This window comes from Micrasema longulum, unplaced genomic scaffold (assembly GCF_059751315.1).
Source record: "Micrasema longulum isolate JH-2025_06_02 unplaced genomic scaffold, ASM5975131v1 h1tg001722l, whole genome shotgun sequence".
Classification (NCBI taxonomy): Eukaryota; Metazoa; Arthropoda; class Insecta; order Trichoptera; family Brachycentridae; genus Micrasema; species Micrasema longulum.
In genome coordinates, this window is record NW_028278900.1 from 204,219 (window position 1) to 220,402 (window position 16,184).

At 30.1% G+C, this 16,184-nt stretch overlaps 1 protein-coding gene across 1 annotated transcript; it reads right to left on the reverse strand.

The window, feature by feature from the left end:
- Positions 1-1,009: 1,009 nt before the first annotated feature.
- Positions 1,010-15,976, reverse strand: LOC148274220 (uncharacterized). Its single transcript, XM_088237430.1, has 3 exons — positions 15,768-15,976; positions 10,220-10,368; positions 1,010-8,817 (listed from the first exon to the last, which is right to left on the reverse strand). The coding sequence occupies exons 1-3, from the start codon at positions 15,823-15,825 to the stop codon at positions 8,608-8,610; spliced, it is 417 nt and encodes a 138-aa protein (XP_088093556.1). The 5' UTR covers positions 15,826-15,976; the 3' UTR covers positions 1,010-8,607.
- Positions 15,977-16,184: the final 208 nt, after the last annotated feature.

Genomic DNA, 16,184 nt, shown 5'->3' on the forward strand with positions numbered 1-16,184 from the left:
AAAAAATACATATGCCAATAAGTTTTCTGTAGTTTTTTTTGTAAATAACAATTTATGATAAAAACATACATCGAGGAAGACCGCGAAAGACATGGCATGCTCAAATTCAATAAATACTTACGAAGATGTACATGAAGTCGGAATAATCGGCGCATGCGCATAAAAAGATGTATGAATTTAGGGGAAGCGAGGTATGTATGAAAAGACAGAGTGATATGGAGCTCTATCCTCTCTGCCTTACTCCTACATGGTGGTTTGTTTGTTTGTAATATTAAGTGATGTTTATAATTAACATATTACAACAGAGATGAAGAACATTTTAGAGAAGGTAATATATAAGTCTAGGCATCTATAGGGCTTATGACCTGTCATTGGCTGGTTTAAGTGGCCACTATACATACACACACACTGTAACGTTCACCATTCTGCCCATATTTGAACATCTATATTCCTTCAATTATTTTATCTGTTGATGTTTGTGAAGTTAAAAACCTGAAACCTTTATTTATGCGGGTGAGATTCATCTAAAAAAATTAAAATTTCAATTTCTATACTTCTTCATGGACCAGGTGGATTTATCAACTTGAGTTTGTCCAAATTTTTGTAGACAAGGACTGGACTTAACTCCCTGGGGAGCTGTTAATATTAACATATTCCAACAGAGATTGAAGAAATATAGATGTTCAAATATGGGCAGAATGGTGAATGTTACATAGTGTGCAAAGTGGCCACTTAAACCAGCAAATTATAGGGTCATAAGCCCTGTAGATGCCTAGACTTTTATATTATCTTCTCTAAAATGTTCTTCATCTCTGTTGTAATATGTTAATATTAACAGCCCCCCCAGGGAGTTGAATCTAGTCCTTATCTACAAAAATTTGGACAAACTCAAAATATTGTTGATGTTTATAAAATTATGCAAATGTGAAAAAGTTTTTTTTCAAATAGAAAATTACCAATCTTGTGGAACAGGTGATAAAGGAAATCAATAGGAAAAAACATTTAAATATTTTATTTGTGTATTTCATAAAAGAAAAGTCCTGAATACATTTAGGATAATATCATAATGTACTCTAAAGAGGAAATTACAAATATTATTGTTTTAAAATCATTCTAATTACGGACATGATAGTTTCATGTAACATGACATTTATTTAATGCTTCACAGAGCCATATTTGATGAAACTGAATTCTGGTTTTTAATTTGAAATAAAACAGTGGGACAAAATTGAAATATATGTATGAAATACATACCTACATATAATAATGATAAAATATAACCTAAGTAATATAAAAGTAGATCTGTTTATATTCATTATGGCTTTTTATGAATGATCTTGTCACCGGCAAACGAATACACGATTATTACCTATTTTTTTATGCCAAAATTATGAAACAACAGAGGAAAAAATTATTGGTACATATTACTTAGCTAATCTTAGGATTAAGGCGGAACAGTTCTATTTTGATTGTAGAATTCCTCGCCACACAAAAATTATGAGCATACATATTTTGTAATGTGGCAAAACACCTTTAAGGTGACACGCCATTAAAATTAAAAAATATTGTAATGATAATTCATTGTGGTAATCAATTATAGTGAATTTTTAATTCTCATATTTATTATCTAATTAACAAATAAAATAATTGGAGACACCATTGTTGGCTTTTTATATAAAGTTTTTAAAACTAATACATGCTTTTACCACTGTTTTTATATGGAAGAAAAAATATGTTTTCCAAACATTGATTCAATATCGTTAAAAAAAATTACAAAGAAATTCGGTAATTTATTCAATTATTTCGGAAATCTATTTTATTATATGAATGCATGTATTATAAAATTCTCACCTCATTCATATTTTTAATTTCCTTATAATTCTTACCGTAGTTCGTACTGCTAAATTATTTTAAACTACCGCGAAACCGTCCAATTTCGCCCGCTTTTTTACAATTATGTTGATTTTATCAAAAAATGTATGTTATGCTTTACTTTTTAATTAATAAGAATGACCTTGGTAATTGAATTGGGTTACAAATGGTAAATTCAGTCATATTTAAATGCGATTCCAAGCTATTTAAAATTTTAATGGCGAGCAAAATTACCTCCGTGTTCGTCCATGTTTGCCCGCAACCATTATTTGTTGAACTGTAGCTCATATGGCGTTCTTGTTTAAGAACTACTTTATTGAATTATTAATTCAAGGGCAAAATTGTCGTTTGAACATATTTTCAATGGCTAACTAATAAAATATTCGTCTAAAAGCAATCAGGCAAATTTCCCCGCCGAACTCTATTTGTTTTCATACAAACAATTTATAGGCCGTAGGGTTGTCAAAATCTAGTTGATAACTAAAGAAAAATTATTAAATCTCGTTTATTTAAAGAAACGTTTTATTTAAGTACACATACCAATAATCCTAGTCTTACCTAAATGTCAATTTTTGATATCAGGTAGGTACACACATTTTTCGAAATGGCAAACACTTATACCTATGTTATGAGAAATAATAACTGTTTCAGGAATATAGTTAATGAATAACTAAAAAGGTTAAAACCAGATGACATAAATTTCAAAAACTAATATAAATTATTTAGTAATCTAAGTCCATAGCTACGAAAGTGAAAAAATATCGTTTGAGGGTGGATAATAACTGGTTAACTCCAGATATAATGAAAATGATCTATTAAAGAAACAAATTGCGTACTATGCAAACAATGAGAACTGCTTCAGAAACTATAGAAAAGCAATATAAGGAATATAAAAACACATTATCAAATGAATTAAGAAAGGCAAACAAGAATTAAATTAAATTATCCACAATAATGATAATATTTTTTAAAATCTAAAATACCTGTGTGCAAAACCTTCATTTTAATTTAATTTAAACTAATTATGAAAATAAGAAAGTGGCAACCCTAACACATTTCTTCGTTCGGGCAAAATTGACAACCCAGAGGCTCAACTTATGCGGGTTAATTTGCCCATCGTTATAATTCTTGATTAAAGCTACTGACAGCACATAATATAAACAGGAAATGATCTGAAAACTTTTGTCTATATTATGCAACGAGAAAAACTTACCTGTGTCTTTGCCATAGTATATTAAAAAACATAGAGTCGTAATTGGCTCGCAACAAATTACACGCTCACTTTGAAAGTTAGTGACAAAAGCTTCGGAGTGAAGTTAGTGACATAAATCTACTTTCCTCCTTAATTTACCAAATTTATCGAAATCAAATGAAAATAGTTTTTTTTAAGGTTGAGCACAGATTAGACTCGGTGGGCACATAATCCATTAAGGGCAAAATTGGACGGTTTCGCGGTAGTGAATTTTTATGTTAAATTCATAAATTGATGCTGCTATTTATATGGTCATTTTCAAACTCATGCTTAACCCTTTTCCATTAATTCGTAGACTGGTGGCAATCATTTTAATATTATATAATCATATTTATAAATGCAATTATAATATTATATTATTTATATCTTGTTAATGCAACACGCCAAAAAAACCTTGTGCATAACAAACTTATTAAGGGTACTTACAGAATTTGTTGACCAGAATTTGCCTACTAGAACTAAAATATTGTAATATATTTTTTTTGTTAGATATTTGATTTTAAAATTAATTTACACAATCATCTACCATTGATATTTTAGAATGTGTCATTCAAAATGAAAATATTAACTGCAAAATAAAAATATTTATCTTGGTCCTATATAATAATAAGATATGCAGAAAATTACTTTATTGTCAATTTTCCTGTAACATTTTAAATGTGACATTTAAACTACGCAATTGCTTACAACGCTGGTTTAGAATACTAAATCAATAATTCATAATTATTTAGTTTTTAAGTATACATTTGGAATATATTTTTATTCAGCACATTTTTTAAATATGTACTCAATTATGTCCCACTGTGCTTTCAAAAATCTACTAACTATGAGTTACATAATTAATTTTGCAATGAAAATAAATCAATTTTTTATATATAACCGTTTTTATGATGAATTGATCTGATATTAAAAGTATACACTAATCAATATGTTGAAAAACATATATGTACTACGTACATACAAATATAATTGCCCTACTGGAAAATGTATATTTTATGCAGCGCAGGATTTAATGCCTGGCACTTACTGAAAAGAGACGGGAATATACACGTTTGTAAATTAATACGAGCATATTATTCTCCTGTTCCTTGTAAGCAAGTGTCTGGTTCTTTGTGTCAACTGAACCGATAGCAGATCCGATCCGGCTGGTGGGTAATTCTTACTATCGTTTTTATGGATGTAACTGAGTGGTATCATAATTTTGTAAATACTTTATCAAATTAGAATCTTGTCTAAAATGCATTTTCTCAGCTGGTCAATTTCATTAAAATTTGGGGAACCAATATTATAAAATCGGTTTTACTTAGTTATTGTACTGTTTCACTGGGAAAAACTTTCATTTGTGCTAACAATTATTGTAGGAGGTACATTAAAAAAGGATGTGGACGATTTAAGAATATGTAGTTCTTTGCATTTAATGAGATATTAATAACAAGCGTGAAAACATGGGCTGGGGATGTTTTCTCCGTGTATATAATATTATTCATAATTAAAATACATTTTCTGTGAATAATTTGTAAATAAGTTTTATACCTAGATTAATAAGTCTTTTCACGAACCCCTCTTTAATCGAACAATCTTTCAAAAGATAAAAGTTTAACATTAATCAATTGAAAAAAGATAAACGTAAATCTAGGATTAAAATCAATTTCAAAGTATAATGAATCAATCAAAGAATAAAATATAATATTTAAAAACATATACAATCTGTTTCTTAACAATAACATATTCCATTCGCTTCGTTATTCATATTCTGTGTACCATCTGGATATGTAGAGTTTACATTTGATTTTCATAAGTGCAAACACTAAACTAGGGAATAAAATTGTTTTATATTATTATTTAAACAACTTTGTTTTGCAAAACGGCAAATGATAATTTGATTATGGGAAGTTATTTGCTTCAATACTAATTGCTATCACAAAATTCTAATTAATCACACTCCTCCACCTTGAGATAAATTATGTATTGTATATTTATGTTTACTATTTACAATGGCAATTGGTAAGATGATGAAAATTGCTGTGCAAAAATAATGTTTTATGGCTAATTAGCGTGTGTTTCCTATAGTAACAGGCAAATATTACAATTTTGTCACAAGTTTTGAATTAAAATATCTTATTGTATTATTTTTCTTAAACAGAGACCTAATGAGCTGTTAAAATATTGTAAGTTGTAAGGACAAATCTTAATCTATTTTGAAGAATATGGTTTAAAAGGATTTCTATTTACTATAAAATATTTTTCTTCTGGGTACAATTTACAAATAAAGAAAAATCACACAGATTTATGATAATTTATAAATATTTGGTCGACATTTTTCATGTGACAAGTATAAGAATCTGATTATAAATTTGATATATTTTAATATTTGCGATTGTCAATTTGATTTGCAAACAGTAAAACACCCTTTTTTATGAGTTTTTAACATCTGTAAATATATTTTGTTAAGTAAAATTAGTTAAAATCATGTTTTGATATATTAGCATAACAACCTGATATCACAATAATTCAATTAAATGGAAATGTGTTTTATGAGACATAAATTTACTGTTTTGTATTCAATAATGAAAATGCAAAGTATTAAAATTCTGCGCGATTGGTGTCACAACACAATAATATTAATTATTGTGCTCAATTAAAGTACATACTTATATATGTTATGTTAAAATGTCTAAAATATCTTAATATTATTAATTAATATTTTGGTTGGTCTGTAGTTTCCCCATGGACCAGTATTTAAAGCTTTGATTTATCATGCAAACACAAAAAAATGTCTGTGACAGAAGCGATTTAGCTACATATTATTCTTTATAGTAATTATATAATTCCTCATAAGTCATTTATGACGCGAGTAATTGTTTAAGCTGTGCACCTTATTTTCCAAATGAAACACAAAAGGCCAATGATCGTATTTGTAATACACATAAATAATATTATTGTACGCTTATCACTAATCATTTAAATAAAAACGCCCAAGCATAGTTTAAAGCCAAGGACAGTTTGTAGTTAGGGTATATTCAGTACACACCGTAAAATAACATTTCTGGAAGATGATGTGTCTGTTTAAATATCTGAATTTGAAAAGAGTATAAAATAGGAATTTACAGGGCTAATTTATTGAATTAGTATAAGATTGGTGGTGATAACAAATTAATCAATCCACCTATTTTTGAATATTTATATTTAAAAATAAAAACGAGCAAATTTTTACTTGCAAGTTTCTAAAAAATATTACCGCTATCTGTTGATTTTTTGTGAATTATTAGAGTTAAAATTATTTATGTAGATGAGATTCCTGTGCAAATAATTTCATTATTTTCTTACTGAAATGTATCTAAAATAACTCTGAGCATCCCTAGGGTTTAAGTGTATATATATTTATTTTTTTAATCCACTTACCAATGGCTAGCATATTGTCGGTGATACTGCAATACCGTGTAACCCGTTTATTAAATATTATTATATGGACTAAGAGCCGTAAGTTTAAAATTATTGCTATTTTTATTTAAAAAAAAAAAAAAAGAGAAATCTTGGGTTCTTATTATTCACTCAAATATTAAATTTTTCAGACCATTTCCTAAAAGTCGTAAATAATTTGTGCTGGAAAAATGGAAATCGAGTTGTGGTAGAGTGGGATTCAAACCTCGGACCTTTGACTCGTGAATCCACAATACTACCACGGGAATCCACAATAACCCGGTTTTAAAATAAATAACGTTAAATAACTAAATAGCTCTAAATAACGATAGTTTTTCTACTCCAGCGGTATTTTTAGTTGGTGAAAATAGTGAGAAATATATTAAAAGAACGCTTTTTAGGTTCCCCTGTCAAAAAAACAGGTAATAGTTACCTGGTATTGCAGCTTCACCGATGATATGCAACATTCTAGACAGAAAAGCTGTTTTGATACAAGTTTTATATGACCAAGACAATGATGTTTAGCTACAGTCCTGACCCAACCTGTCTAGTCTAAATTTGATGGTTGATAAAACATTTTTTCCAAATATCTGCAAATGTCACATAAAAATAATTGATGAATAGAAATTGGAAATCACGCTACCTAATATTTTAATGAGATGTAAAAAGGTAAAGCAATTACTTTGTTACTAAATTTAATACTACCTACGGATTTTTTCTATTTGGGTTTTAAAAATTCTAGTAGATTTGAAATATTGAAAAAGGGGATAAAATTGATAGCTATTTTTTTGATATTATATCAATATCAGTGGTCACATAAAACGCAACCATACATATTTTATACACGCCTGTACAAAATTATATATATCGATATTTTTTTTTTTATAAAATATTTACTATGTACAATTTCAATTATTATCATTATGTTAAAATAAGCACACCAAAAATAGCTTTTAAAATAAAATAAATAATTATCACAAGCGCTAAAATAATTGTTTTATTTATATTTTATATAGCTTATCAAATTTATGTGCTGATTTTCCAGTTTTTGTGTTTGTTAGATCTGCGGATTCAATATGTTATTTAGTTGTAAGCGTTGAATGCTTATTTTATTATGTCTTATTTTTGACTTGAAGCAGAATGCCATAAATACAATTTCATTTGCAAATGTTCAAACAGTCGTGGAAAGGACGTAACATGCATTATTCTACATTGATTAGAAAAATGCTTTGTTATAATACGTCACTATATCCATGAGAATAATTTAGTTTTTGAAATGCAATGTGATTTTTTATTCTGATGAAAAAAACTGGTAATTGAAAATTTCTAAAATTTATTTAAATAAAAAATGATTACTAAACAATACTAGTTATGAATGAACCAGCTTGTGATCCCGGGGTAGTTCTGATGACTTACGAAATATTGTTCCGAGATTCACACGGCTCTACCAAAAATTTATCCCGAATTTCTAGCCCAGTAATTTATGGCTATTTGAAAATGGCTGCAAAATTGGAATATTTGGGTACTGCATTTACAAATGCAGATATCTTATTGATTGTTTCAGTATTTACTTGGTGGAAAAACATTTTGAATTTATTGATAAAACACTTTGTAATTTTTACCACATAAGAGTTTAATATAAAATAACACAACTAGTTTCAGGAATTCTGAATAACGCATCACCAGGGCCCCGATTACAATAGGAAGTTAATATTTATATGCAATTTTATCTACTAAATAAAATTGAATTTTCTGTATGAAAAGCAGAATATGCATACATTTTTTTCTTCTTAACATGTTAAATTATAGGTTACCGACGAAGATACGTTAAATGTTTATGCAAATATTCTCATTTTCTATCGGTTTTTCTTCATAGAGGCCCAGGTGTAAATATAAACACTCTTATGTGGTAAAAAGTTAAGTGTTTTGTTTTAATAAATGCCGATATCTATCACACAGGCGATATTTAAGGCAACATTACTCAATTGATTTTAGAGCTGTTTATAAATTTGCCTTTTTAATCAGCACATATAAATTTGACACACCATACTTACATAGCTAGTCTAGTTTAGCCTGTTGATCGCCACACACAGTGCAGATATGGCAACGGGAAGTTTGAGGGAGGCTCGCAGCTGGGTGGAGGTGGCGGAGGAGTTTCCTGCCAGGATCTGCGCTCGCAGCCGGAGCCTTTCCTGGTAACGGGAGTCTTCCCCGGGAGGGTCCAGGCACTCGAATTCACAGCATCTCTCTCCAACACGAAATTTCTTACAAAACTGCAAGAAATCAATTTCATCAGTCATGATTGAGGACCGTTTTCACAATGTGAAATTTCTAAAAAAAAAAAAACAAATGCGTTTTTTTATTGAAATGGGTTCTTCCGTGTAAGCTTTATCGATTGGTGGAATAAAAGTTTAACAAAACGATATATATGCGAAGTTGTAGCGGTTCAAATATCGTGAATTTTTACAAAACGAAATAACTACGCTACATAGAGTTTTCACAAAGCTACATATTTTTTATCTGCATATTTTTTTGGGGTGTTAAATTTTTCAAAATCAAAAAAAAATCACAAACAAAACATGATTTCGGCCAAGAAAATAATAATAATAAAATAATATTATTTGAAATATGTTTTGTTATCACTTTATTTGTGCTATTATGTATGTAAAAAATATATGGGAGGTAAATACCTAAATGTGTATATTTACATAGGTACTTAGATATGTCAGCAGACATATCATTTTTAAAAAATCAGTTTAAAATTATTTCACGCAAAAGTAAACTTATTTAATTCCCAACATAAATCAATTTCCCATGCATTCCTATCACAAAAATATGTAGATATTTATTTTTTGTGAAAATTCGTGAATTTAGAACATTTTTATAAATAATTTTACTGATTCTGCATTGTTGATTTTTAGTACATGTGTAAGGATTTTATATTTCTATAAAACCTCATTTTTATTTTATTTAAAATCGTAATTAATTTTTTTATTTTTATTTTTAACATGAAAAAACTTTCTCCTGAAAAATTTACATTTTGTTAAAACGGTCCTATATTGTTATTTTACGAAGGTATGAAAATGCAAATGCTACAGCTGATTCTAAATTATCATTATTTTTTTTTGTGACCATGTATGTAAATTTAGGACAAAAAATATAGAAATTTTGAGAGAAGTAGATATTTAACTTTATTATCATGTAATTATTTTTTTATTTCGTTTCTTTTACATTTATTATATTGAACATAATTTAAATTATTGTATTACGTGTAAAAAATTTTTGGTGTGTGCATGAGTTTCTTACACTAATATACAAAGAAATTGGCAATATTTGTGTATGTACTGTTTGTTTACCTAATAAAATAAATAAATCATCATCCTCCTTTCCACAACCGATAGTGCATGGGACACTGCATTGGGAAACCAAATGCTGCGCAGTTCGGTCATCTGTTACATGAAGTTAAGGTGAAGATGATATGAATTATCGACTAATTAAAGGAGAATACATTATTGACTAATTTGTATTTTTTTTGTTGTCTCCTCTTGTTCTCTTCGTTTGGAAAAAAGCGGACACAACTTATGTTAACACTCAATATATAAATTTGGTAGAAAGCAGTTTCTGGTGTTTCTTGTTTCCTGCTTCCTGTTTCCCGGAAGTGTGGGGAATACTCACATAGGGGGCATCACAGTAAATGGCCTTGCACCACATGGGCTCGGAGTGGTAGCACACACAGAGAGAACACACCCCGGGTCCCGGCACGTACAGCAGCCCGTGGGCGATACTGTTTCCCTGAAAGTCCACGCATTCTTCCTCGACACAACCTGAAACAGTTAACCTGTCCTAGTACTTGGAGTCACAAAATGTATTTGAAAACAAAAGTACAATATTGACCAGAAAATTTACCAATTCGTTAGTTTTTTAAGATGGCTACTTTGCTGCAAGACAATTTCGAAAGCTAATTATATTTATAAAAAAAAAAACACATAACCTGTTATTCTGCATTGAGTTATTGTCAATATTAGTTATTTAGCTCATTAGGATCACTGAGTTATATGTGTTTTTGTGAATTTGTAAGATTTAACCATTGTGTGGCGGCTATGCATGATGTCACATGAGTCTACGTGACTTGATATATCATACTCGTATGGCTCTTACATTAAAAAAATAATGACGTTGTATTTTTCTACAACAGGCCTTATTTATTACTGTAATACTATTTTATGATCATCTATATTTATAAAAATGAATCGCCGTGTTGTGTCTCGCAAAAACTCAAAAACGGCTTGACAGATTTACGTGCAGTTTTTTTGCAAAATTTTCTAATTCACGTCCTCAAGGTATAACATCTTCAATATATTGAGGAGAAAAAAAGATTTGTAACAATTTTGCTTCATTTATTTATTTGTTTTTGTAAAAACTTAAAAGGCACCCCTCGTATAAAATATTTCATACCGTTAAGCAACATAATTCCATAGAAATTAATATATTCTATAAAGTAGATAAAAAGCAGGCAAACTTCAAAGAGTTCTCGGCAGGGGAAATATTTTATTCACGACTACCCCTTTTGATGTAGGCAATATGAGAGCACGGCTGCTCGTTAAGTAGTCGACAACAAGAACAACTGTGTTTCGATATTTTATAATGACAATATTATGTGTAAACGGCCTTTTCACTTTTTTTATTAGAATTTTCAGATAAGCATTAAATAACGACGGTAACGGTATTATTTTTTCCTTGCAACGTCGGATAAATTTTCAACAGTGGTTTAAAATAAGCATATTTTGAATCACCCGAAAACAAGATGTTTCGCGCTCAATAGGACAAACAATATTAAGATGCGCACTCGGCGGGCATGATTGCGAGCTGTTCTGTATGTGCTCGTTTTTAAACTCAAAAAATATGAACGAAAACTAGTTTTTATGTATAATATTATACATAATTAGAATCGTAAAAATTCCCTGTAAGTATTTAATATATTTTAAACGTTATTCCAGATTTCTGAAAATACCATATTTAAAATGTTGTTAGGGACGTATAAATTGTTAAAGATGGAAAAAAGAAGGTTAACTCTGTAATGTCGCGTAACATTAATCAAAAAACGAGATATTTTTAAATACAGGTATTTAAAAACAACAATTTAACATAATATTTGAAGCATCAACTTTATGGTCAAACATTTTAGTAAATAATAATCATCATCATCATCTTTCCCTATCCCCACCTAATGGTGCATAGGAAACTGCATTGGTACACCAATAATTTTTGTTACATGAAGGTAAGATGATCAGTCTTAGGCTTCAGGTACCAGTCCAGAGACTATGAAATATTTTAGTGTGAAAACACCCTATTAAATAAATATTTCATATTTACCCTGTCGGGAATCGAACCCGAGACCTCTTGCATGGTAGGCAAATGCGCTGACCATTACACCACGAGGCCGATAGTAATAATAATCATAGTTTATTAACAAAAATAACAATTACTTTATCTACTACATACACACTAAGGTAATAGATTTATCTGGATCATGTCTAGTCTGCCTAACTAGGTACAACCTGTTTTAAGGCAGACATTTTTATGCAAAAATAAACATTAACATTACTTTCTACTAGTTAATTTACTCTCACAGTTTTTCAATATTAATTTATTATTTAAGAATGTATATTGAGTAAATTTAATGTTATCTTATTTGTAAATAACAACTTTTTTAACCGATTTTTCTAATTCTACCGGTTTCGAGATGTAACCTTCTCTTCGTCAAGACACCAATTAAACCAACACGAAAAACCCACATTCACACATGTGTATACATTCACCATAGTTGCTGTACAAAAATATAAACCAACATGCCATGCATTTTAAAAGGCAACCCCTTTATGCACTTATTATGTTATTAACCTTTAGTCCAATAATCTATTTTCCATAATTTATAAAAAATAGTTAATTTATACCTGAAATAGGAAAATATGACTTCATTATTTAAAAAAAATAAAAGAAATATATCAAGTTCTGTATCCTATATTGACTCATGTGATATAACCACGCAAGGGATTGAAACAAACATCGTACAAAGAAAAAAAATGTTTTTATTAATTTTTTCTCACACGTTGTTTCTTACAGCATTTAAAATTTTCGACGATGGTATTACTTTAAGAGGAAAATGCTACTAAAAAAAAACGTCCAAAATAATGTATGCACCCATCGCGTAGATAAGGTGAAACAATAGACATAGTGAATAATAATACAAATTGCATGAATATCCAACCGCGTCTAATCTTTTGTTTTTTTTCTATAAGGCTGTCGCATTCGAAATGTCCTTATAATGTTTTATAGGTACTGCATATCATTAGAATATGCTGAATAATTTTACAGCTAGGTAGATATTTGATGAACCAACGCAGTTCCCTATGTACCATCAGGTGCGGATACGGCATGTTTATTACGAACGAAGATTACTTTTATTTATACTATTTTTTATTCAAATAGTCCCGTATTCTCATTACTTTGTTGAGTGTTTTTTTTAAATATTAAAAGGCACAATTAAAAAAACTTACAGAATATAATCAAGATAGTCTTCCTAGAAATCGATTCAGATCCCCCGTGCATAGGGCAAGCGTCATGGCCTCACTATGGAGGCCGCCCGAGCGTTATTACATTTTTTTTTAAATTTCAAAATACAAAAATGTACAAAACATAATTGTATTCCCATGAGTTAGCAAACTCATTCTGGGATAAATACAATTAAAGATTATCAGATAAAAATAAAAATACATTTAGTTGAACATAATTAAAACAAAAATGGACATATCTCGGAGATCTTTTTAAAAACAAATTATAATATATTATTTAACATTAACTTACATAGGTCAAGGGTTATCGAGAAATAATTTAAGGAAATGATTTTTCAGTGTTATTTGATTTCCATTCGTAGACTGGTAAGAAATTGATTTAAGGTGAATAGGCAGGAGGTTATATTGAGTAGAGGCAATGTAGAGGAGTGATCTCAATCCGAATTTAGAGGAGTGTACAGGGAGTAAATGTAGACAGTTATGAGATCGCGATGGTTATGTATATCCCTGTTGAATGTAAGCGCTAAATTTAAGTTTAATTTATGTTCCAATATTTGTAAAAAAGTGTTAGTTATTTCATATGAAGGTAAAATGCTAAAAGGAATTATATTTGTCTCGGAATATATCTCTTTTATGTTTTCATCTCTTGGAAAACAAAATACATTTCTTATAGCTCTATTTTGTAGAACCTGTATTTCCGCAATCCTCTTTTTCGTCGCAAATCCCCAGACACAGGTAAGATAGGATAGATGAGAGTGAAACATGGCAAAATATACGGCCCGAAGACGTGTTGTTGGAAGCATGTTCTGAAGTCTATACAGGATTCCAGCAATTGGCGCAATTTTAGATTTGACATGATCAAACTGATCATTCCAGGTTACATCAAACTGATCATTCCAGGTTTTACATTTTCAATCGCAACATCGAAAAGAAATTGCGCTTAAGAAGTTTTTTCTTTCGTTTTCTGAGATTTATATGTATTTAATGGACGACACATGTCAAACAAAGCCCGAGAAACCGTATTAACGTTTAAACTCCTATAATAAATAATAATACGAATATAAATTTATTTGATTAAGAAGGCATTCCAAAATATTACTCCAGGGATATTTGTTTAAGTATACAAGACCCATGTAAGACCTTTATTGGAGTATGGATATCAAGAATGTAGTCCCTACTTCACTAAAGACATCGAGCTACTGGAAAAAGTCCAAAGTTGTGCTACAAAAATTCCAAAATTACTAAAAAGGATGCCCTATCACGGCAAATTAAAAGCACTAGGACTTACATCATTTGAAGAACGGTGGAAGAGAGGGGACTTAATAGAAATGTATAAGATACTCAATGATTACTATGACTGTCCTCTGCAATCAATGGTGTATCAGTTAAATTTACAGTGTCATAACTGGAAGTTCTATCCTCCTCAATTCCACTTCAATCACAAGAAAAACTTCCTTTCCAGCAGGGTGGTTTCAGACTGGAATAAATTGCCGTGTCCAGTTGTCTATTTTATTTCGGGCCACCAGTTCAAAAACCGTTTGGATGCTTTTTTGAAGGAAGAGGAACGCAGACAAAAAGCAGTACACGAGATATAGATGTTCATCGTAATTATTTGTTTATTTTTATGATCCAGTCCCCTTGTTTTATAAGATCGTCATCATATAAATAAATCTTACGAAGAAATCAACATGAGAGATATTTGGGAGAGATGATCCTTCGAGGGAATTTTTTCCATAGTAAAATATTAGCATTTTTATGATTTACCCACATATTTCAATTTCCGGGCAATTCTAACAAGTCGTCATGCGTATATTAACGACTAGCTTCTAGATAGGTAATAGAAGTCGAGTTATGGTGGAGCAGGGTTCGAACCTCAGAACTCTGATTTGTGAGTCCTGACACTACCACGGGGCTACAACCCGATTATTTTTCACAAACATATCGTGATTTTTAATGATATTCAGTTTAGATGAACTTTCAAAGATATTTACATTCATTTCTATAGGTATCAATTTAATAAAACAATAAGTAATATTGTTTGTGTCAAGGATCAACGTTATTGTAATGAAGCTTTATTTAATCCAAAAATACGGCAAAAAAATAATTAATCATCATCATAATGATAATACCCCTATGGTGCATAGGACACTGAATTGGCAAACTAAATGCAACATGTCTCAATCGGTGATCAGTTCTACACATTTGAAAATACTAAATTTTTTTTGGTAAAGTAAGTATACGACCACGAAAAGTGAATTGGACGGATTGAGTTTTTTTTAATATTAGCACTTTATGTTTACGGTTATTTTATGTATTTATATTTTCATGATTACTAAAAAAACTCGTTATTTTTACTATAAAAAATACATTTAAGGTGACTAAAAAAACGAGAATTTTATTTTTAAAACTTCAAAGATTAGCTATTTATTATTTTTAAAATTCATCGAAAGTCATAGAACTTAAGAAGTACTTTGTAACTTTTGATGCAAAAAGTTCACGAAAAAAACTTAAGATCGATGTTGGAAAATATGACGAGAAAATTAAAAGCAAATTTAATGTAGTAGGTAGTTAGAAAATTCTGGAGTCTGCAAGGTGAGAAAAAATGTTTCAGTTATTTTATGTATAGAAAATAATGCGGCAAACGCACTTACCTACAATACCGATCAACACTAAGACGACACTTGCAAATGAAAATATACCAAACGACATGTTAGCACTTTGGAACCGAACAGCCAAATGGAAATGAAAGGCACAACCGACGTTCACCGCATGGATGATTTATTGTTACAGCTAGACTGGCTCGTGATAACTCATGGCGACACGCACCCCTCACGACACACAGCGCACCACGCACGTTCGCTCTCTGCGGATGCCGAGAGGCGAATGGTGCAGAGAAATGGCGCAGTGATGCTTACACCCTGGGAAATGGGAACTTACCCCAACTGGGGAAATTTAAGGAAAACCAATAGGAAAATGAAACATTTCTAAACGAGAGTAACAGTATCCCTCTTTGCACAGCTGTTTAAGTAGGGGTATCTTAGTCTTGTGTTATAAACGTTCCAGATACG